The 23,246-nt window shown below is 34.6% G+C and overlaps 3 protein-coding genes and 1 pseudogene across 3 annotated transcripts; all 4 read left to right on the top strand.

Annotated features, from left to right (window-relative positions):
* Nucleotides 1-3,841: 3,841 nt before the first annotated feature.
* Nucleotides 3,842-4,781, top strand: LOC116134648 (annotated as a pseudogene).
* Nucleotides 4,782-6,641: 1,860 nt separating this feature from the next.
* LOC116134674 (chitinase 2-like) lies at nucleotides 6,642-7,652 on the top strand. Its single transcript, XM_031420349.1, has one exon. It carries the CDS (start codon nucleotides 6,720-6,722, stop codon nucleotides 7,635-7,637), a length of 918 nt encoding a protein of 305 aa, XP_031276209.1. The 5' UTR covers nucleotides 6,642-6,719; the 3' UTR covers nucleotides 7,638-7,652.
* Nucleotides 7,653-8,865: 1,213 nt separating this feature from the next.
* Nucleotides 8,866-9,895, top strand: LOC116134683 (chitinase 2-like). Its single transcript, XM_031420357.1, has one exon. The coding sequence runs from the start codon at nucleotides 8,890-8,892 to the stop codon at nucleotides 9,805-9,807; it is 918 nt and encodes a 305-aa protein (XP_031276217.1). The 5' UTR covers nucleotides 8,866-8,889; the 3' UTR covers nucleotides 9,808-9,895.
* Nucleotides 9,896-17,753: 7,858 nt separating this feature from the next.
* LOC116134709 (zinc finger protein HD1) lies at nucleotides 17,754-19,376 on the top strand. Its single transcript, XM_031420373.1, has 3 exons — nucleotides 17,754-18,151; nucleotides 18,268-18,441; nucleotides 19,180-19,376. Exons 1-3 carry the CDS (start codon nucleotides 17,786-17,788, stop codon nucleotides 19,360-19,362), a joined length of 723 nt encoding a protein of 240 aa, XP_031276233.1. The 5' UTR covers nucleotides 17,754-17,785; the 3' UTR covers nucleotides 19,363-19,376.
* Nucleotides 19,377-23,246: the final 3,870 nt, after the last annotated feature.

Genomic DNA, 23,246 nt, shown 5'->3' with positions numbered 1-23,246 from the left:
ATTTCTTATGTATAAAGATAAAAAGAAAGTAAACAAATTAAATCAATTCAACTGATTTACCCGGAAACAAGTCCAAGTCTCTTCAGGCTGGATCCTGTGAGGCGCAGCATCGCAAACTTATTGTGCTCTGTACTGGCTTTTCTCAATGGACTACTTAAAGCGAGTGTATTGGGCTTGAGGCTAAAGTCTCAACTTAGAAAGACCCTACTTTAACGCTCAGATTGGAATATTGGGCCTCCTTCCATATCCATTGGATGGGCAACATAGAAAAGATGGCAGGTCTTTTGGATCACTATTACTAAACCCACCACAGTTACCATTTTTTCTTTTTCTTTTTTTTTTATGTGAAAGCCACATGTCTGCCCATAGCCGAAGTTATGAGACTAATCTCGATCAAGGCTGATGAATTTTTCCAATTTGTCATATGAAAAAATTCATCAAAAACCAATTATCAATTTTCACGTTAGATTTATGAAAAAAAATTTATAAGATTCGTTTGTCAACGTAGCATTGTCTTACTTCTAAAGAAGTTTTTTTTCTATTGTTATTTTAGGTAGTAACAAAAAGATGACCCTAATATTTCCTAATAGCCTTCTTAGAAGCATCAAATATTTGATATTCAAAGTGAGTGTCTCTAATTCCAGCTTAATCTTATGGATTATAGAAGCATGTCCAGAGAAAAGAAATGAGAAGTTCATAGAGAACCCTATATTGCCACTTTGGACTATGGTATTGTATGGTTGGGATTTGGGATGTTGAATTAATGTACGTTTTTCTTATAGTGCAGTCCACAGAGGATTATGTTACTCGATGGTGGTTGATAGTAATGGAGAAAAGTTTGCCTGTGAATCATAAAAAGATTGATTTCCAAAATTAACGCAAATGCCTCAATGTCTGTCACATCATGGACGTGCAGCGAACCGAAGCTGCAAGTCTTCTTTTTGGCCCCTGCAAGTCTTCTCTCTGGCCCCTGCAACTCCAAGTGCATGTGATAGCAGGGTTTTACATTTGAGCATGTATAACGTGACTTAGAGGGTGTTTGGTTGGGGGTGACTTAGAGGGTGTTTGGTTGGGGGTGACTTAGGATTATTGGGGTTATATCATCTTATATTACTTGATCATCATGTTTAGTTGTCAAGTAATATAAAGCTCCGGTAATCTTCCAGTACTAATAATAGTTACTGTTGGTAACATTGGAAGTTTTTCTGATAACCTCTATTTTCTTAGGTATTATAAGATTACTAAGGTAATCTTACTTTTGTTACAATTTTATCTTTTATTAATAAAATTTTAGAATAATAATACCCTTATTTTTAAATTAATTTACATAAATCTAACTTTTATTATTTCACCCCAATTAATTAACTTTTTAGACAAAATTACCCTTGAATTTAAAATAAATTGTAGTCCACCCAAGCCACCACCTGCCGCCAACCGAACCACCACCGGCTGCCGTAGGAAGTGGCTGGAAGTCGCTTGGAGTCACCGTGAGTAGTTGAGAGACACCAAGAGGCTCCAATATGGTCGTTTATGGCCATATTGATGGTAAAAAATGGTCATATCTGAGTATATGGCCATTCTCGACCACATCCATGACTGTTAACGGCCATATCTCATCCAGATCTACTCCGATATGGCCATTTTTTGCCATTAATATGGCCAAAAACAGCCATATCGGAGCCTTTTAGTGACAGTAGACTACTCACAGTGACTCCATACGACTTTCGGTGACTTTCGACGACGGATGGCGGTGGCTTGGGGTGGTGGGGGTGATTTTGTTATAAATTAAAGTTTTATATAAACAGGGTTGTTTTAGCTAAATCTGAAATATTGGGAGGTTAAAAAAATTATTCAAAAATTAATAACAAAAATAATATTATATTAATATTAAAAAAAGAGGACAATTTAGTAGTTTAAATAACATACTCACCAACTTATTTCTCCCAACCAAACATATTAATATAGCATACCCACCAATTAACCAAACACATTTTCCTAAAGATTCTCAGTAATTTTCAAGGTAATCTAAACTTTTCAATAATCCAACATTCTCTGAACCAAATCCATCATAAAAAATTTCTATGGTGATCCATGCATGATTTGAAAATTGAACCTAACCAACTAATAATAAAATGATGGAAGTTGACCCGGACGAAAGGTTGAGGAACTGAAATGTTGAGTTCGTAGAATTAGAGACCCATTGATAATCATCATGATCAGTTAGCTTTACATGAAAATACCAGCCATGAAAGTGACTGTAATGCTTATTAATATTCCTTATCTTTAAAGGAGATTGCCACTCTTAATTTATGAATAACAAGTTCAAAACGTTACCTGGCCTTGTGGAAGAGTTATGGTCACCTAATAGATTATGTCAACTTCCAATTTTACGCGTATGATAAGGGACCACTGTATCATTCATGAATTACTTCATGACACAGACCTCTAACATAATGGTGGTAAGGTGTTGGTGAGCTTTTTGAGTGATGGCAGCCGGGGTTTATCACGATGATGGCTTCTTCACTGCCTGCAGCAGACTCAAGAGCCAAAAAAACTTCATGGTATCTTTATTTGGTGTGCAGATGACTCCAGGCAACGGCTTTCTCTATGGAAGCAATCACACATTACTTGCAAATCCGCATTAGTATCGTCGTTACATGATGAGATGGGTCTCGGCCTTGTGTCTATATACATGCATCAATCAGAGTGGCAAGTTCTCAATTACTCCTTAAATTATTGTGCTCAATTTTTACAAGTCTTGGAAGACTTTTGTATCAACAAGCAGTAAGTACCTTCTTAGTAATATGGTTGCCTTTCTAAATCAAATTCATTCCCGAATTTTCTCCTAATCACTTACAGAACCTGAAATTTTTTTAATAGCCGATTAATCGGCACCCTGTTCTCCTCAATATGAATCAGAAACTTCAAAGTGCTCTTTTTTGTACATTTATTAGTTGGGAGTAAAAAATAAATTTTTTGACTTACCCAGAAAGCTTTTGGGTTTCTTATGATAGACTTGAGCACAGACATAAAGATAGAAAGAAATTATAAAAAACAATCATTATTATAAAAGCAGTTATGCAAAGAGAGACATCGGATTCTGCAAGTAAAGAAACCAGTTGATCCATAAAATATAAGCCAGTTACTGTCATATCATGTTTCTATCAATCATCTGCTTACTAGCAAGCTCTGATTTTACAGATATTGTAATGTCATACTATTTTGTTAATACTTTTGCATAGCTGAAGAGAACTTTGATATATTTATTAGATCACTATATGGCATTATTATGTCTTTTGGACTGACACGCAAGGCCACTATATAGTAATCAACAAGGATTTACTGATAAAGACAAATTTTGGTGAATTGCCCTTCCGCAAATTGGCCCCAGGATTGCCGTCCTTTGCAGGAAGATAAAATCCTTTCCATCAAGTGGACACAGTTCATGAAAGCAAATAATATGACAATATTAGAGTATCAATTGAAAGTTAAAAAATACTTTTTTATTTTGTATGATATCATAATTTTGAATACTAATATCTCAGCTTCTTGTTTTTGCTGAAGATAAAGAATTGTCTTATATGAAAACATCAGAATAAGGGTATTCATTAGGTCTTTTATCTCTTACGGGGAATCATCAAATCTATGATGGATTTTCTTATTTTCCTTTTATACTAAGCAGAATATATAGATTGTTAAATTCAGATTATGGAGACGCACGGCACACTCAATTTTTTAATTTTTGAGTTTCCCCATCTTCAAATTTTTAAAACTATAATAACATCTAATTACACATTCCATTTCACCCAAAGCTACACCACAAATCTACTCTTCAATTGCAATGGAGCTGATCAAAGTTTTCTTCATTGCCCTCTCATTCTTCGTTCTTTTTCCCTGCAATGCATCAATCCAAGCCCCTAAGATTCAAACCTCTTCAGAGAATATATAGGAGCTGAATTTAACAATGTCAAATTCAGTGATGTTCCTATTAACTCAAACGTTGAATTCCACTTCATTCTCTCTTTTGCCATAGACTATGACACCTCGAGCTCTCCCTCACCCACCAATGGAAAATTCAACGTCTTCTGGGACTCAGAAATCTCAGCCCTTCACAAGTTCTCCATCAAAAGTCAGCATTCAAATGTCAAAGTTGCAGTGAGCCTTGGAGGGGACAGTGTGGCTAATGGCAACGCTTACTTCACCCTTCCTCAGTGGACTCTTGGGTTTCCATGCGTTTCTTCCCTCACAAGCATCATAACAATACAACTTGGACGGAATTGACATTGACTTGAACACTTTAATGCTGATCCTGATACTTTTTCTGAATGCATTGGGCCCTTACAAAACTCTCAAGAATAATGGGGTAATCTCTTTTGTTCTATCGCTCCATTCGACGACGACCAAGTTCAGAGCCATTACAACCTTGTGGAAAAACTATGGTGACCTCATAGATTATGTGAACTTCCAATTCTTGCTATGATGAGGGAACCACTGTATCTCAGTTCATGAATTACTTCAAGACTCAGAGCTCAAATTATTAGGTGGTAAGGTCCTAGTAAGCTTATTAGTGATGGAAGTGGGGGTCTCTCGCCAAATGATGGGTTACAGCCTGCAGTAAACTGAAGAGTCAGAATGAACTTCATGGTATCTTTGTTTGGTCTGCAGATGACTCTAAAGCAAATGTTTCCCCTATGAGAAGCGATCACAAGCACTTTTGGCAATTCCCCATTAGAATTATTATTTACACTAAACTTGTTCTGCTATTATATACAAATCAGGGGTGTGTCTTTATGTACTGTTTGTAGATAACGTGCGGGTAAGCAGGTAGCTGTTTGTCTGGGAACAACAAAGGGAATCATCAATTTACTTCTTTCAGTCTTTGTTTGTTGAATGGTAGGTCAATTCTGGAATTTCTGTTGCATGTGCAGTAGCATCTGTTAGACGAACTAGGTATAAATCTACTTGTCATATATGTATATATATATATATATATATATAGAATGAATCACACTGATTTTTAAAGCAAAATGCTCCTATATACCACTGACTGCAACATGAAAGCTTCTTGCCTTTCAGGTTGAGTAGCAGTTTCTTTATCCAGCTCCAAAACTAGACAAGAGGTTTTTGAGTATATTTATTTAGGCATGTTTCTTGGAACATCAGAAACAAAAGATTATATTGTTCTAAGTAATGAACAATGAGCATTGATAATTTAACCATGCATTCATCTATAATAAACGATGTTCTGAAGATTAGATAGCCAGAGGAAGCTGAATTGGATTTCATTTGGCGGCTACAAATTCATAAAATAGAATTTTGTAACACTCATTTGGCCACAATCTTCATTCCCTGTTTTTGGAAGAATGATATACAGGAAGTTGCATCTTAGGGATGTACCAAAGGTGATAGTCACAGTTAACAAAAATAACTTATTCAAACCAAATAATTATTACTTGCTTATCTTCAATGATTTAAATCATTTAGTTTTAGCTGTTTCATACTTTCACTGCAGCTGCCAGTTCATAACTTATGTGGGAGCACATTGGTACTGAACATGACTTAATCATGTTCTATGATTTGCCCGTAAAATCGAAACTTGAATTCCACTTCATTCTAGGCTTTGCAGCTGACTATACTAGCGAAAATCATCCTTCACCAACTAACTATACATTAATTTGATGAAACTCATCAAGCTTGATTCTAACATGTGAAGGCTAACTGGTGACAGATATTTCTTCTTGCAAAGGAACATATCCTGGTTAAGGATCAGCTATAACAAGCAGACAATTAATAGGTAATGGGCCACAAAAAAGCATCAACACTAGACCAGCCGCGTAAGCAGCTGAAAGATGCTGTCCTCATTCCCTATCACCGTCCTCTGTTGTTACAATCTCCCAGCACAATATGCTCTACGAGGTTTCATTACTGGTGTCACTATAATAAGAATAGTGGAAGCAAACCAAATTGATCCTCTTTCTATGATACATTGAATCTGAAGTCAATAATATCAAAATTTTCTTATGTGCCTTTGGGCCATAAGCAGAAGTCCACTCCATTTTTAGCGTTTGCGGTTGAATAGAAAAATACCTCATCATCATCTTACATTTAAGGGAGAAAAAGTTGCAAAGTCAAACAACTATATATCAAGGTGATTCAACGCCAACCACCCCAAATACATCAACTATAAATTACGTATCTTTGATAAACAATTCCTGTTGGTTATAAGATATAATTGACAGTCAAACTGGTCCTCCATCTCCTGCCATAGATGACAAAGAAAGTTACATATATTAAGTTCTCTCTCTTTTCCTGGAAGGCTCGAATAACATCATTATGTCTTTAAAGCAACTTTGACTAACAGATAATATTCGTATGGCACTATCAAGTAATCTTTATATAATGGTTTCCACAATCCTTTGCCACAAATACCGGAATATCTTATCAGATAAAGAAATTGGAGCAAAAAGATTAGGTTGGCCTTTGACAAAGACCCAATTAGCTCCACTGAATATTTTTTTCAGTCCATAGAGGCGGCTTAATTATAGTAGACTTGTTGGAAATATTATACAAAAAATCTTTACCAAGTCAACTGTCTGAATTTTCATTTTTACCATAAGAATGGAGCTTGAGTGGTCTTCTATGGAAATACATATATATAAATATATATAGCAGCAACACAAAAGCATATACAATTTCCAAATCGAAACACTTCATTAGCAATGGAACTCTTGAAGCTTTTGATCACCCTTTTCATTCTACAAGCTTTTCTCCCCACCACTACATTGATACAAGCAGCTCCTACAAACTCAAATCTCTTCAGAGAATATATCGGAGCAATGTTCAAGAGTGTCAGATTCACTGATGTTCCTATTAACCCAGATGTTGAACTCCACTTTATTCTCTCTTTTGCCATAGACTATGACACCTCAAGTTCTCCCTCTCCCACCAATGGAAAATTCAACATCTTTTGGGACTCCGCCAATCTCAGTCCCTCCGAAGTTTCTTCCATCAAGAGACGCCATTCGAATGTTAAAGTAGCCTTGAGCCTAGGCGGGGATACGGTGGCAAGTCGTTTTGCTTACTTTAGTCCTTCTTCAGTAGACTCATGGGTATCAAATGCTGTTTCTTCTCTAACACGAATCATCAAGGAGTATAATTTGGATGGAATTGATATTGATTACGAGCACTTTCATGGTGATCCTCATACCTTTTCTGAATGCATTGGACGGCTTATATCTACCCTCAAAAGAAATAAAGTTATCTCATTTGCCTCAATTGCTCCATATGATGATGAAGAAGTTCAAAAACGTTACCTGGCCTTGTGGAAGAGTTATGGTCACCTAATAGATTATGTCAACTTCCAATTTTACGCGTATGATAAAGGGACCACTGTATCTCAGTTCATGAATTACTTCATGACACAGACCTCTAACTATAATGGTGGTAAGGTGTTGGTGAGCTTTTTGAGTGATGGCAGCCGGGGTTTATCACCAGATGATGGCTTCTTCACTGCCTGCAGCAGACTCAAGAGCCAGAAAAAACTTCATGGTATCTTTATTTGGTGTGCAGATGACTCCAAGGCAAACGGCTTTCTCTATGAGAAGCAATCACAAGCATTACTTGCAAATCCGCATTAGTATCGTCGTTACATGATGAGATGGTGTCCTTATATCTTGGGAACACCACATCATTGTGTCGTATGATACATGCATCAATCAGAGTGGCAAGTTCTCAATTACTCCTTAAATTATTGTGCTCAAAATTTTTACAAAGTCTTGGAAGACTTTTGTATCAACAAGCAATAAATACCTTCTTAGTAATATGGTTGCCTTTCTAAATCAAATTCATTCCCGAATTTTCTCCTAATCACTTACAGAACCTGAAATTTTTTTAATAGCCGATTAATCGGCACCCTGTTCTCCTCAATATGAATCAGAAACTTCAAAGTGCTCATTTTTTAAAAAATTTAATAAATAGGAGTAAAAAATAAATTTTTTTGACTTACCCAGAAAGCTTTTGGGTTTCTTATGATAAGACTTGAGCACAGACATAACAGATAGAAAGAAAATTATAAAAAACAATCATTATTTATAAAAGCAAGTTATGCAAAGAGAGACATCGGATTCTGCAAGTAAAGAAACCAGTTGATCCATAAAATATAAGCCAGTTACTGTCATATCATGTTTCTATCAATCATCTGCTTACTAGCAAGCTCTGATTTTACAGATATTGTAAATGTCATACTATTTTGTTAATTACTTTTGCATAGCTGAAGAAGAACTTTGATACATATTATTTAGATCACTATTATGGCATTATTATGTCTTTTGGACTGACACGCAAGGCCACTATATAGTAATCAACAAGAGATTACTGATAAAGACAAATATTTGGTGAATTGCCCTCATCGCAAATTGGCCCCAGGATTGCCGTCCTTTGCAGGAAGATAAAATCCTTTCCATCAAGTGGACACAGTTCATGAAAGCAAATAATATGACAATATTAGAGTATCAATTGAAAGGTTAAAAAAATACTTTTTTAATTTTGTATGATATCATAATTTTCGAATACTAATATCTCAGCTTCTTGTTATTTGCTGAAGATAAAAGAATTGTCTTATATGAAAACATCAGAATAAGGGTATTCATTAGGTCTTTTATCTCTTACGGGGAATCATCAAATCTATGATGGATTTTCTTATTTTCCTTTTACTTAACTAAGCAGAATATATAAGATTGTTAAATTCAGAATTATGGAGACGGCACGGCACACTCAATTTTTTAATTTTTGAGTTTCCCCATCTTCAAATTTTGTAAACTATATAATAACATCTAATTACACATTCCATTTCACCCAAAGGCTACACCACAAATCTACTCTTCAATTGCAATGGAGCTGATCAAAGTTTTCTTCATTGCCCTTCTCATTCTTCAAGTTCTTTTTCCCTGCAATGCATCAATCCAAGCCCCTAAGAATTCAAACCTCTTCAGAGAATATATAGGAGCTGAATTTAACAATGTCAAATTCAGTGATGTTCCTATTAACTCAAACGTTGAATTCCACTTCATTCTCTCTTTTGCCATAGACTATGACACCTCGAGCTCTCCCTCACCCACCAATGGAAAATTCAACGTCTTCTGGGACTCAGATAATCTCAGCCCTTCACAAGTTTCTTCCATCAAAAGTCAGCATTCAAATGTCAAAGTTGCAGTGAGCCTTGGAGGGGACAGTGTGGCTAATGGCAACGCTTACTTCAACCCTTCCTCAGTGGACTCTTGGGTTTCCAATGCCGTTTCTTCCCTCACAAGCATCATAAAACAATACAACTTGGACGGAATTGACATTGACTATGAACACTTTAATGCTGATCCTGATACTTTTTCTGAATGCATTGGGCGCCTTATAAAAACTCTCAAGAATAATGGGGTAATCTCTTTTGCTTCTATCGCTCCATTCGACGACGACCAAGTTCAGAGCCATTACAAGACCTTGTGGAAAAACTATGGTGACCTCATAGATTATGTGAACTTCCAATTCTATGCGTATGATGAGGGAACCACTGTATCTCAGTTCATGAATTACTTCAAGACTCAGAGCTCAAATTATGATGGTGGTAAGGTCCTAGTAAGCTTTATTAGTGATGGAAGTGGGGGTCTCTCGCCAAATGATGGGTTCTTTACAGCCTGCAGTAAACTGAAGAGTCAGAATGAACTTCATGGTATCTTTGTTTGGTCTGCAGATGACTCTAAAGCAAATGGTTTCCCCTATGAGAAGCGATCACAAGCACTTTTGGCAATTCCCCATTAGAATTATTATTTACACTAAACTTGTTCTGCTATTATATACAAATCAGGGGTGTGTCTTTATGTACTGTTTGTAATATCTACTATATAAATATACGTATTGAATTAAAGATATTGCCTGTTTTGTACAAGATTCCACAAATTCATCTTCACACAGGTAAAACTAAAAGCCTTCGAAGTTCCAAAATTTAGGGCGGGGCCTTGCACAGTAAAAAAAAAAAACCCATTGGAACAAACAAAAGATAAGAAGTTCCAAGATCAAAACGTATTTCTTATGTATAAAGATAAAAAGAAAGTAAACAAATTAAATCAATTCAACTGATTTACCCGGAAACAAGTCCAAGTCTCTTCAGGCTGGATCCTGTGAGGCGCAGCATCGCAAACTTATTGTGCTCTGTACTGGCTTTTCTCAATGGACTACTTAAAGCGAGTGTATTGGGCTTGAGGCTAAAGTCTCAACTTAGAAAGACCCTACTTTAACGCTCAGATTGGAATATTGGGCCTCCTTCCATATCCATTGGATGGGCAACATAGAAAAGATGGCAGGTCTTTTGGGTCCCCATTACTAAACCCACCACAGTTACTTTTTTTTTTTTTTTTTTTTTTTTTATCTGAAAGTCTCAAGCCCCCCCATAGTTGAAGATATGAGACTAATCCCGATCGGGGTTCGGATAAGTACCCCTAGCCACAAGATACTTTCAATACAGTTCAAACCCTTGACATTGCAGGTAAAGTTCACTCCACTTAGAGCCTAGTTACCAATTGGGTCACACCTCATGGTTAAACCCACCACAATTACTTTTAACAATAAATATAATCTGACACACGAATCTCACAAAACCATTGTGACAACTGATAATTAGTTTTTGATGAATTTTTCCAATTTATCAGGTGGAAAAATTTATCAGAAACCAATTATTAGTTGTCACGTTAGATTTGTAAGATTCGTTTGTTAACATAGTATTGTCCTACCTCTAAAGAAGCGTTATTTCTATTGCTATTTTAGGTAGCAACAAAAAGATGACCCTGATATTTCCTAATAGCCTTCTTAGAAGCATCAAATATTTGGTATTCAAAGTGACTGTCTCTAATTCCAGCTTAATGTTATGGATTATAGAAGCATATCCAGAGAAAAGAAATGAGAAGTTCATAGAGGACCCTATATTGCCACTTTGGACTATGGTATTGTATGGTTGGGATTTGGGATGTTGAATTAATGTACGTTTTTCTTATAGTGCAGTCCACAGAGGATTATGTTACTCGATGGTGGTTGATGGTAACGGAGAAAAGTTTGCCTGTGAATCATAAAAAAGATTGATTTCCAAAATTAACGCAAACGCCTCAGTGTCTGTCACATCATGGACGTGCAGCGAACCGAAGCTGCAAGTCTTCTCTCTGGCCCCTGCAACTCCAAGTGCAAGTGATAGCAGGGTTTTACATTTGAGCATGTATGATGTGACTAAGGGGCGTTTGGTTGGGAGTTAGGATTATTAGTGTTATATCATCTTATATTACGTTATTATCACGTTTAGTTGTCAAGTAATATAAAACTCCGGTAATCTTTTAATACTAATAATAGTTATAGTTGGTAATATTAGAAGTTTTTCTGATAATCTCTATTTTCTTAGATATTATAAGATTACCAAGGTAATCTTATTTTTTTTTTTAATTGTATCCGTCATTAATAAAATTCTAGGACAAAAATACCCTTATTTTTAAATTAATTTACATGAATCTGACTTTTATTCTTTTACCCCAATTAATTAACTTTTTGGACAAAATTACCCTTGAATTTAAAACAAATTGCAGTCCACCTAAGCCACCACCTGCCGCCAACCAAACCACCACCGGCTGCAGTAGGAAGTGGCTGTAAGTCGCTTGGAGCCACCGTGAGTAGTTGAGAGACACCAGGAGACTCCGATATGGCCGTTTCTGGCCATATTGATGGTAAAAAATGATCAGATCTATTATGACCATTTCTGACCAGATCCATGGCTGTTAACGGCCAGATCTCATCCAGATCTACTCTGATATGACCATTTTTTGGCCAAAAACAGCCATATCAGAGCCTCTCGGTGACGGTGGACTACTCACGATGACTTTCGGTGGTAGGCAATGGCTTGGGGTGGTGGGGGTGATTTTGTTATAAATTAAAGTTTTATATAAGCGGGGGTGTTTTAGCTAAATCTGAAATATTGGGGGTTAAAGAAACTATTCAAAAATTAATAATAAAAATAATATTATATTAATATTAAAAAAGATGACAATTTAGTAATTTAAATAACATACCCATCAACTAACCAAACACATTTTCCTAAAGATTCTCAGTAATTTTTAAGGTAATCTAACATTTCAATAATCCAATATTCCCTGAACCAAATATACCCTAAAGAATTTCCATGGTGATCCATGCATGATTTGAAAATTAAACCTAACCAACTAACAACAAAATGATGGAAGTTGACCCGGACGAAAGGTTGAGGAACTGAAATGTTGAATTCGTAGAATTAGAGACCCATTGATAATCATCATGATCAGTTGCTTCTTTTTCTACGCTATAGTTAGCTTTACATGAAAATACCAGCCATGAAAGTGACTGTAATGCTTATTAATATTCCTTATCTTTAAAGGAGATTGCCACTCTTAGTTTCTTCGCTTTTTATCAACTCCCCCACAAAGTTTTAGATAAAAACTTGAAGGCTATTATTATTAGTTGAGAAATAACCATATATATTGATGTGGGAATTCATCCACAAGAGTCAAGTTTTCACGTGCTATACTACAGGCTTCTAGGTCAAATACCAAACCAGCTCTCATATTTCAGATTTCCTGATATGTAGCGTAAACATTAAGCACACACACAGAGGGATTCTTAGTAATAATAATAGCTGAAAAAAAAGAAAGAAATTCACAACGATCGAAGATCTTTAATCTATATATAGAACAATGCATGCATGTGTAGAAGATTTCCAAACTCGCGGCGGCTGAGCAGGTTTCAACCATTCATTAATTATAAAATCTAGGAGCTGGAAATTAAACCGCCTTATAATAACAGTGAAGAAGAAAATACTGTACTTTAAAACTTCAACTTATAATAAACTAGAATAAAGAAGTGCAGTACGAGAACTACATTTAACTAACTGAAAAAAATCAGAAACTTCTCCGTTGACTATCCAAAATCCGAATTAAGGGGAATATTAAAGCATCGAGGACTAACCCATTTGACCACAAATTGAAAGCCACTTTGATAATAAGTAATATCTCATTGTTAAGGTTTGCTTTAATGACACTTTTTCACCTAAAAAGATTTAAAATACTATTTTTGTACCGAAAATAAATACTCTGTTACCACCCAGAGCTGATTTTGGCCTATTCCAGAGGCGAAAATTTTCTCTATTACCAACATTTAAATCTCCAATCTCCTCTCTATAAAAACTTTTTTACTTAGACACTTAATTTTTTGTTGATTGTCGGCCATCACAAATCTAGTGTTTCTTGTTGTTAACTGATTTTCAACTAATTCTGGTGATAAATATTCAATTGGTCACCACCATTCAATCTATCGCCCTCCACTCTATAAAAACCCTATTACCCTAGCTCCTGGTAACTCGCCGAACGCCGGTTGAGAAAGTGAAATATATTTTGAGTGTTAACGAAATATAAATGTTGGATGAGAAAGTAGTATTTCAAAACTTTTTGGGTAAGAAAGTGTGTTTAAGGCAAACCTTGGGTGGGAAAAATATTGTTTACTCTAATAAAACTATGTTATTGCAAATATACTACATCCAATATGATAAGCATGAGGTTGAGAACACATTAACCACATGGACATGGTGACTGAATCACTCAATTTCTAGTGGGGAAACTGTGTCTTCTAGTCGGCCCCATTTGACAAGGCCACAAGGATATATAAAATAAAAATAATGTTGGGTCTTCATTATCTTTATTGTTCATTAAAATCAACTTTTCACCGGAAGAAAGAAACCCCACCTTCAATTTTTCCATGTTCTTCCAGGAAAGAGGCCATCATTGTTCTGTATAGGATATTGTAGGCTTGCATTATTGATTATTCTGCGTAGCCGATAACATTTTATAGATATGCTCATCAAGATGCCTTTCTTTTATTTCATTCAGAAGTCAGATATAAAACAAAGAAAGAAAAGGAAACATACTCAAAACTCTTTCATTTGTGTATATATAGTGCAATTTCATTAGTATAAAATACTCAAGGAAAAAATTGCATTAAAAAATAGGGAAAAAGGTGTCAAAAGTACTAAAGTTCCTAGAAAATTCAACCCATTAACTCTAACATCATGTTTAAATATTTAACCCAAAATTAACATGCATATAACAACATAATTGTTTTATCTAATAATATTAAAGATGTCAAAGAACTCTTATAATTAACACATTTGAATTTTAGATTAATTTCAGTAACCAGAACATATAAATAATGGACAATACTATACTTACAACTAGGGATGAAAAGCAAGTTGAGCAGTTCGCAAGCGACTCGAGCTCGGCTCATGAAAAACTCAATCAAGTTCGAGCTCGAGCTCAAGTGGCTCATTTAAGGGGTCAAACTAAGTTTGATCAAAGCGAAGCTTGACTCGATAGGCTCGCAAGCCTCATCGCACTCAGAGGGCAAAATTGCAAGTATTGTAACTTTTTTTTATTTTCAAGTTTTTAAAATAACAAACAACCCTCTTCTCACAATAAACTCGCAAGATTACTCGAGGTCAAACACGAGCTCGAGTACCCATCCATACTCACAAGCTCGAGCTTGAGCCCAAGTATTCAAGCTCGAACAAGCTCAGATAGAATTCAAACTCGATATTGTTCATCACGAACCGAGCTCGAGTGTCCAGATACTCAATTCGTATACACCCTTACTTACAACTCAATCTCACAAATTTTTTTATACAATCCCAACGTTCAGCTCACAAATGGGTCCCTCATGCTTGATTGCGAGCTGATTACCAATTATGAACTATCACATCAAAGTTGTGAGAGAAAATTTATAAGATTGAATTGCAAACTGCTCTTTATCGATAAATAATTCCTCTATGTAAAAGAGACTTGTATGCATGACACGTGTGCGTATTTTGTTATAAAGTAAACAATTAAAAAGCAGAAGAAAATGAAGTGCGCCGTGAGAATAGATACATCAAGTTGGGGAATGAACACTATTAACATTATGTGGGTAGGACTTAGGAGGATAGGCAAATATTATGGAGGTGATTTGAGTGGCCAAGTAAGTGAGGAAATTGCTAGCTTGGTGCCAAACTACATTATACAATCTGGTTCCTCATTGGCTTATCTCGACTTCTACAGTTCTACCTAGTTATTCACCAACAGAACATCGAAACGTCGAGGCCCCTCTTAGTTATATAGTTTCAAGGTGCAGCAGTGGTACTGCGTATAAAAAGTCTTCATCGCTATCAATTCAATTCTCTAAATTCTCATCCATCACTTTCAATGAGAGAGAGAGAGATACCTCTTTTGAAGTGATATGCATAGATGATTCTAAGGGTCCTACTGAGAAGAGCTCCTGTATAAGGCCCCCCATCTCTTCTTGATTCATATATGCTATCAAGTTTCAGCCGTATTTCAAACTTTTAATCATAATAGGAATCAGGTAACTTGAGTCGATTAATAAGCATATATATATATTGGTGGATCTGTTGGGTTTCAAGTTAATTGGTTCAAATCAGAACTACTTGTGCTGCAAATTTCAAAGGCCAGGCATTTAGTTTTATTTGTGGTGTTCGCTGCATGATATGCATGGTGCATAAACCTTCACCAAATTAAGCCTTCTAGGCCAAAAAAAAAAAGAAAAAAGAATCTTATAAAAGAGTCAATATTTCTTACATTGCATAGATTGATAAATGTCCTCATGACTTTAACTCTTTATGAAATTAAAATTACATATACTAATTAGGTTCCCAACAACAAAAGTACAAGAAAAGATTTTAAAATTAATTTGATTAACAAAACAAATGGAAACATGTTATAATTAGGTGGAGAGAATCCAAAAATGGCATGCATGTTATCCTAATTATATAAGATTATGTTAAGATAGGGTAAGATCTACTTCTAAATCTTTCCTAACTAGAAGCGAATTATCTATAATCTAATCATGATTATGTCTTAATCATGGTTGTCGATCATAATAAAAAAACCTATATGTATTATAAATGATTGAAAGTATTATGCTCCTCACATGGGATTGAGTTGAATAATGGTTTCTCTCACTCTCTTGTGGAAATGACTACTGATATGTATCTATATATAAGTGGTGGGGACTTATCTTTTTTCTGTTGTCAAATTGCAAGTTGGGTATGATCGATTTTTTTTATCAATTTGGGAACAGTATTTTAGCTTAAAACTTCTAAGAGAAAAGTGCCTACTCTTGCTCTAGCCTCTAGCAACTTCATTGTTTGACCGAATTTTCTTAATCAATTGGTTCACAAAATCATCAAATTATAAAATAGTTTCTCTCTGGGTAGCCTTGTCTCCAAAGTTGAGATTTTTTCTAGAAATCTCTTACTTTTCTGTCTGGTAATGGGATTTATATAAATCAACCAGCTCTACAGCCTAACAAAACCAACTTAATTAATAAGCCTTTATTATGAAGTAAACATTTCCAAGATAAGTTTTTCAAGATTTTGTGTCAAATATCTATGCAGTTAAATTATTTTTCTTTTAATACTAAATAACTATTTTTTTAATTACCAATCATTCAATTTTTCATTAATTTGACTAGAGAATGTGTACAAAAACTTGGGTTTTGGCGGGTGGATTTTCAACTTTCGATCACTTCATGAGTCATGATCGAGTCATACCACACTTTCAAATATATATGAAGTCCCCAGTCATAAAATTCTCACATTAATGGAGGTAGCAAGAATAAGGTCATATTAAATTCTTGGAACATCGTAATTGAGGAGAAGTGACAAATCTAGAATAATATAATAATGATCATTGAATCATGATGAATTGATGATAACAATACAAAAAAGAAATGCTAGAGATTGTCATATATGTACGATATTATTGTCAAGCAGTAGTAGAATGTTTCTCCATGTAATTGAAGTGAAATGTTAGGTCATTTCAAGCACAAAGTCTATGAACATCTTCATAACACAATTAATTAGCACTTAATTATACTGTTCATAATCATATCCTAATACTATAATTAAATGTCTTTATTTATTAATAATCATCTCAATAGTTAATACCCTTTAGGCCTTTTACATATGTGTATACCATATAATGAAATGTTATAAATAGATCGACTTATTAAAGTCTTCTATTTATAAAAGTTTCTTAATAAATACTCCCCAAAGGTAACCCTAGTTTCTTAGTTGCCTTCTTTAAAAAAAAAAAAGAGAAAAACTATAAAATTATGCATGCAATGTTATAATAAATCATGTTATTTAAGCCCTCATATAATAAATTTAACTACTTTATATATCTAAATATATATAATTAGTTAAGTGATGTAAATATATATGATAAAATATCTAAATTATTATTTATTCTACTAATTTATTCTTTAAAAAAATAATCAAATTACAATCTCTCTTTTAATTATTCTACTAACTTATTGCGAGGTTTTTAAATAAAATTATTTATTAAGTATTTAGCCATTAAACATCTCATTCTTTGTTTTTTTTTTTAATATTTTTTTTTTTGTGGTGATCAAAGTTGTCCGATCGAGCTTCCTTGTTTGTTCAACTAAAATCATAAAACTAATTTAAAATCATTTAAAGAAAAAAAAAAGTTGAAAGAGCAGTATGAAGTAAGACAAGTCAACGACCTTTTTCTAACTAGATGACATCATCTTCCACGTCCTCACCCAGTTCTTCTCCTTCTATGCTCATAAATACAGAGTACTCTTCACATTAACTCTCCAATCTTTTCAAATTTCACTCCCAACCAAAAAAAAAAATAATAATAATAATACTTCCCTACTCGCCATGTACACTTTTCCACGCGCCTCCGATATCAATGGCCCAAACTCGTCCTCTATGTCATTCGACGACCCGTCTCATTTTCCGCCAGCCCTGTTGCCACCACCCCATTTACTTGACCATGTGACTGCTTGTACTCATGAGCTCGACTCGATGATGGGTCACAGCCACAGCAGCAGCACGTCTAGTGGCTGCAGTAGCTATAGTTCTCCCAGCTACGGGACGACGAGTCAGATGCAGAGGAGTATTAGCAGTCACTCGCTTCAGAAGAATAACAATTGTATTCATTCTCTTTTCATGTCACCAAACGATCAGTTTGTGGATATGGACACCAGTCCAGTTAGAAGGGTTTTCAGCACCGGTGATTTGCATGTAAGCTTTATTAATACTGAAAATGACTTAAAAAATATATGTTCACATTCATCATATAGAGTGATTTTTTCTCACGTTTTTATTATTATTATTTTTTTCTTTTTGGTGGGTTTTAGAGGATTCATACGGGGCAACAAGGTCACAGGTCAGCGAGTCCATTGATTAGTGAGAGTTGTGCGATCATTGAAGGGATGAACAGAGCTTGTCGATATAGTCCGGAGGAGAAAAAGGAGAGAATTGAGAGATATAGAACAAAGAGAACTCAGAGGAACTTCAACAAGAAAATCAAGGTCTTAAATTTTGTTTATTAAAATGCTAATTTTCGGATTAATACTTGATTACATTAGCATAAAGATTTGACAAAATTAACGATTTGTGACCAAGTGCTATAAACTACTAATTACATGCATGATAGGGAATATAAAGCACATTTGATAACTAGGAAACAATAGTATCAAGTCTTTGCATCTTCTCTTGGAAATTAACTATAAGCCGCAAACTCTCTGTGTGCTTTTATATGTGTCAAATCAATATTTGTGGCTGCGATTAGAAGGTATAACCATTAACCCCACTATTCGAATGAGACAAGTAAGAATGAAAGCCAAAGCCACACGTCGTCAAACTTTTACTGGTTGTGCGATATCATTCAATGTAGATGAAATGACAGCCACTACACTAGTCAGTATTATGTTGTCTTTTCAAGTTTCGCTTATTGGTAACTAGCTAGCCGTATAGTTTTCTTTTGTCTTTGATTGTTCATAAAGCTCCACTTATTCTTTCTAATATATCATCATAACATGCTGCTGATTGATTTCTCTAGCTACTACGGCGTGGACAGTGCTCAGATCATAAGTATAGTCTAATCAAATTTTTTGTTATTAATTATTGTCATTTCGCATTAATTCCAATTGGAAATTGAATGTTTCCAAAACGTGAAGGGGACAATACAATTTGAAGGAAGTTTTTCTGATTCTGAGCATGCATATTGAAACAATATTATAGAATATATCGTGTCTTTGAATGCGCAGTACGCATGTAGGAAAACATTGGCAGATAGCAGGCCACGCATAAGAGGGAGGTTTGCAAGAAACGAAGAAATTGAGAAGAATCCTCAAGCTCAGTGGAGTCACATCAGTGGGGAGGAAGATGATGAAGAAGAAGAGAATTGGATCAATTATATTGATTCAGTTTCATCTGCAAATATATTTTAATTCTTAATATAAAAAAATATATATATATATATTGTGTGTATGCTGAACTGTTTAGTGTCATAGTGTGGCATTTTTAGCTAGCTAGGGTGCTTGTTTCTTTACAACTGTAATGCAATATTTTGTTTTAAGTGTTGTTTAGCTTAAAATAGCTGGCTACCTTATCCATCGATGTATATATAGTTGATTCCATGCATTATTCCTATTGTTACAATGTCGAATGGCAAAGATTTAACCATTTTTATCACTGGGGTTCTTCTTATTACTAGCCAATATTTTTCAAATACCAGAGTCCTTTCTAAACAGCATAAGAACTATAAAATATGAAACAACAATCACATAAAATATGTATATTAGCAAAGCAAAAACCTCAAAAATCCGTTTATATATGAATGTTATATTAAAGTGAACTCAGGAATTACTCGTTAATTAAACCGAAATTAAGAATGGTTTGAAGCACTGTAATATTGCAGAGATTCCAAGAAATAATAAGTTAAAAGGCCCTACAGCACTTGAAGAATAGAGTAAGTGCCATAAGGTGGAAAGCAATTAGGTTGCAATTAAAGTATTGCCTATTTTTACTGTTATAGCGTCAGAAAATTCCTCCACTTCTTTACCTTCTCACATATTTATTATACTATTCCTTCACTTTTTGTACTTCCCTGAATGCCTATTATGTGTCACTCAACTATTGGTAACTCAAGCGGTTTTTTTCTCCTAAGTTTCCTGTACATATATTGGGTTGCCTGGTGCTCCTTGGGTTGGCTGTCCATTCTTTAGTTATTTCCCAAGTTCGAATACTATACATAACTTGCATAATTGAGTCTGTCAGGGCAAGTTCTTGCTTGCTTCTATCTGGGGAAGGAAAAAACTGCTGTAATATTTTTGATTGATTAGTGTGCACTTGTTGTACGAAAGATTTTCTTCGAATAAAGAGAAAATCGTGATGCTGCTTGTTTTAAAAATGGAAATTGTACATTTAAAACTTTCTGTTATAATTTTTACGCAACAATTAGTTTGTAAATAGATAAATGAGACCCATCAAAGCAAACATGACCTATTTGATCAATGACGAATTATTAGTTAAGATTGTGAAAAAAAAAACTATAAGTATAAAATTATTCTTTAAAAATATCATGATACAAAGTCAAATAGTTCAATGGGTTTTATTAATGGTTATATGACAGGCAGAAAGAGACTACCATTTTATAGCCTTGAAAGCAGAGCTTGTGCGAAGTGGAGCCAGGCAGCCAGCGTTTAAATGAGAGATAGTTTAGTTGATTCATCGGAACAAGTTTCCAACATCAAAACTAACTTTACTTGCAGTATGTAATGAAGACACATTGAATCAAGATATGAGTACGTTACGTTGGTGAATATCTTTCTCATATTTAAATGAACATCAAAGAAGACAAAAATAACAAAAGTAAATTATCATTTTCACTACAATAATGCTACCATGCCAGTGTTTTACGTTTCTACAGTAGATTTTTGCTTTTCTATAGCCAAACTTTCTGTTGATAGGAGTCTAAGCCCGACATGAGAACGTACGTTACAAGTCTTGCTTAAAAGATACTCTCAAGATTTTCTTGTACTGAAATATCATTCTAAGATCTTGTGCAAAAGTCTCAAGATCAAAATTATAAAAATAAAAAACTACAAATAAATCGAGCCCCCTTGAACAGCAGAATGATTATCTTGCTTTTGTGATTTGTAATATATATTATATTGTTTATATCTTAGATTAATGTGTAGTACTGTTTGCATGGTATCTTTTAGAAGCTCTTTTAAAGTGTTACTTTGGCTTTACAAAGCCCCACCAGTGTTGTTAATTAATTTATCGATCAGACAACACCAAATTTGATAGTGGCTCTTTTTGTTAATGATAATTTAGCCGCTCATGTTACTTAATAATGATGATGAAATGAAACTGATGAATCTTTAACTTTATTCTTTAGTTAAAGGCTATGGCTCTTAAGCCAACAAATTAATTAACACCAAGAGGTGGGACGTGCGGCGAGGCTTATCTTTTGTCGGCCGGCGGTGGGTCTCCCACTATGGCGCCCTTCGCTTAGACCTCTCATCACCTATATCCTCCTATGCATTTGTAAATGCTAGGCTATAAGATCCCGTATCCGTATCAGCTTTTTCTCTCTTTTTTCACATGAAATGCCAATCCCCAGGTACCCTAATTAACTTTTTTAAAATCTTGGATGTCTGCTATCTATAAGTCTATAACCCATTTCTTACGTAAGTTATAACCAAATTGTGATGTTTTTGGACAAGAACAAAAGGGAGGAAGGGCTGCTAACTGCAAGTCCGCAACTACAACTAGATTTTCAAGACAATGAGCCGAATCCTATATGCAACCCCTAGTAGTTTGGAAAAGCTATCTATTGAATGATGGTGGGGGCGATTCATAAAATAAAATGGCATAAAGAGCCAACTTTGTCGCCATCATAATGACATTACTTTGATTAAACAACGCAAGTTTGAGAACAAATAAGAAACGGCAATAGCACATGCGAAGCAGTAAGTTGTAGGGCCATTAGTTTTATTCTATGATGGAGAAATGATAAATTACAAATAATGCTGTAAATTAATACACAAGTTCACACTGAATACTCCGATGACTCGATGAACCATCCCTGTTACACTTTAGCAGCAATTAAAAAGTGCACTGGAAAAAAGAAAAAAGGTGACCTGAAGCATCCAAACCTTTGCTTTATTAAACCGGTGAATCCCAAAACCTATTAATTTGGGAAAACATGAAGGTTGTAAATCTTTATACACTATAATGATAGATTGTCTGTGCTACAGAATCTGATGGCTACTAAAAGAGACTTAAGAATCTTAAGATCTATTACCAGCATAGCTCTTTGAAATCTTTTTAAGTTTGCTGGAATCAACCACATTGTAACAAAAATATACTAGACCACCTGAAAAGTTTTGACACCATCAGAAAAGAAAAATGATTGAAGATTTTATCTATAAGTGACCAAGCATTTCCATAAAAACTCTTGAATGTATTACTCAAGAAGTTCAAAGTTCAAATCCCTCCTCAATTACTATAGGATAGCCACTAAAACTCTATCTCAATCGATAATTACAAAATCTCGAGAGATTAGTTAAAATAAGCAGAAACTCGCCTAAACCCCCCATCCATCAAAAAAAATAAAAAAAGATGGAATGTTGCAAAATTTTAACAACAAAATTTCAACGTGTATTCCATAACTTTAAATTAACTATGACATTTCTCAAGATTAAAAGATCGAATATTGCAAAACTATCATGATTAAATATCCCTCTGTATCATTGTAAAACTTATGTAACAAATCAAATTAGGAACAGAGATATGTTGGATTTTAAAACTTCTTCGACAAAATTTCATCACCCTTCAATATGAAAGGTATGCACGTATACAACTAGGAAAACTTATTACAACTACTCTCGACTATTTTACATTTGCCGATCAATAACAATAATATAGTGAAATGTATTTTATAAGTTACGTCTTCTTGATTCTGTTCTTTAATCTGCGAGCTTTCTTCTTGAAAGATACAGGACTCAACAAACGCTTCAAAGGAAATAAAGGAGCTCGTTGACGCAGCCTTGGCTTTGATCTGATTTTCCCTGCATTAATCAAACAGAAGTTTTAGGCAGATCAAATTAAAAACTTCCAAGCTTGTTGAAATTGAACAAACTAAAAGTTGGACATGAGCTACAGAAAAAAAAAAAAAAAAAAAAATTGTTCATATGTTGGCTAGCTGGGGGAAAAGGGATGATTATGCTAGGTAAGGGAAAACTTAAAGCTTCTAGATCAGAAGAACTAATTATGACACATAATAAATATAGATCTAATAGTAGTTAAGTTAACATGATGATAT

This window comes from Pistacia vera, unplaced genomic scaffold (assembly GCF_008641045.1).
Source record: "Pistacia vera cultivar Batoury unplaced genomic scaffold, PisVer_v2 Contig290, whole genome shotgun sequence".
Taxonomy (NCBI): Eukaryota; Viridiplantae; Streptophyta; class Magnoliopsida; order Sapindales; family Anacardiaceae; genus Pistacia; species Pistacia vera.
This window is presented reverse-complemented; position numbering and strand designations above follow the sequence as displayed.

Excerpts from the sequence above, each read along its gene's own strand:
- LOC116134674 (XM_031420349.1), top strand. The coding sequence starts at position 6,720 with ATGGAACTCTTGAAGCTTTTGATCACCCTTTTCATTCTACAAGCTTTT.
- LOC116134683 (XM_031420357.1), top strand. The coding sequence starts at position 8,890 with ATGGAGCTGATCAAAGTTTTCTTCATTGCCCTTCTCATTCTTCAAGTT.
- LOC116134709 (XM_031420373.1), top strand. The coding sequence starts at position 17,786 with ATGTACACTTTTCCACGCGCCTCCGATATCAATGGCCCAAACTCGTCC. Across the intron at positions 18,152-18,267 it reads TCAGCACCGGTGATTTGCAT|AGGATTCATACGGGGCAACA; the intron begins GTAAGCTTTATT and ends GGTGGGTTTTAG. Across the intron at positions 18,442-19,179 it reads ACTTCAACAAGAAAATCAAG|TACGCATGTAGGAAAACATT; the intron begins GTCTTAAATTTT and ends TTGAATGCGCAG.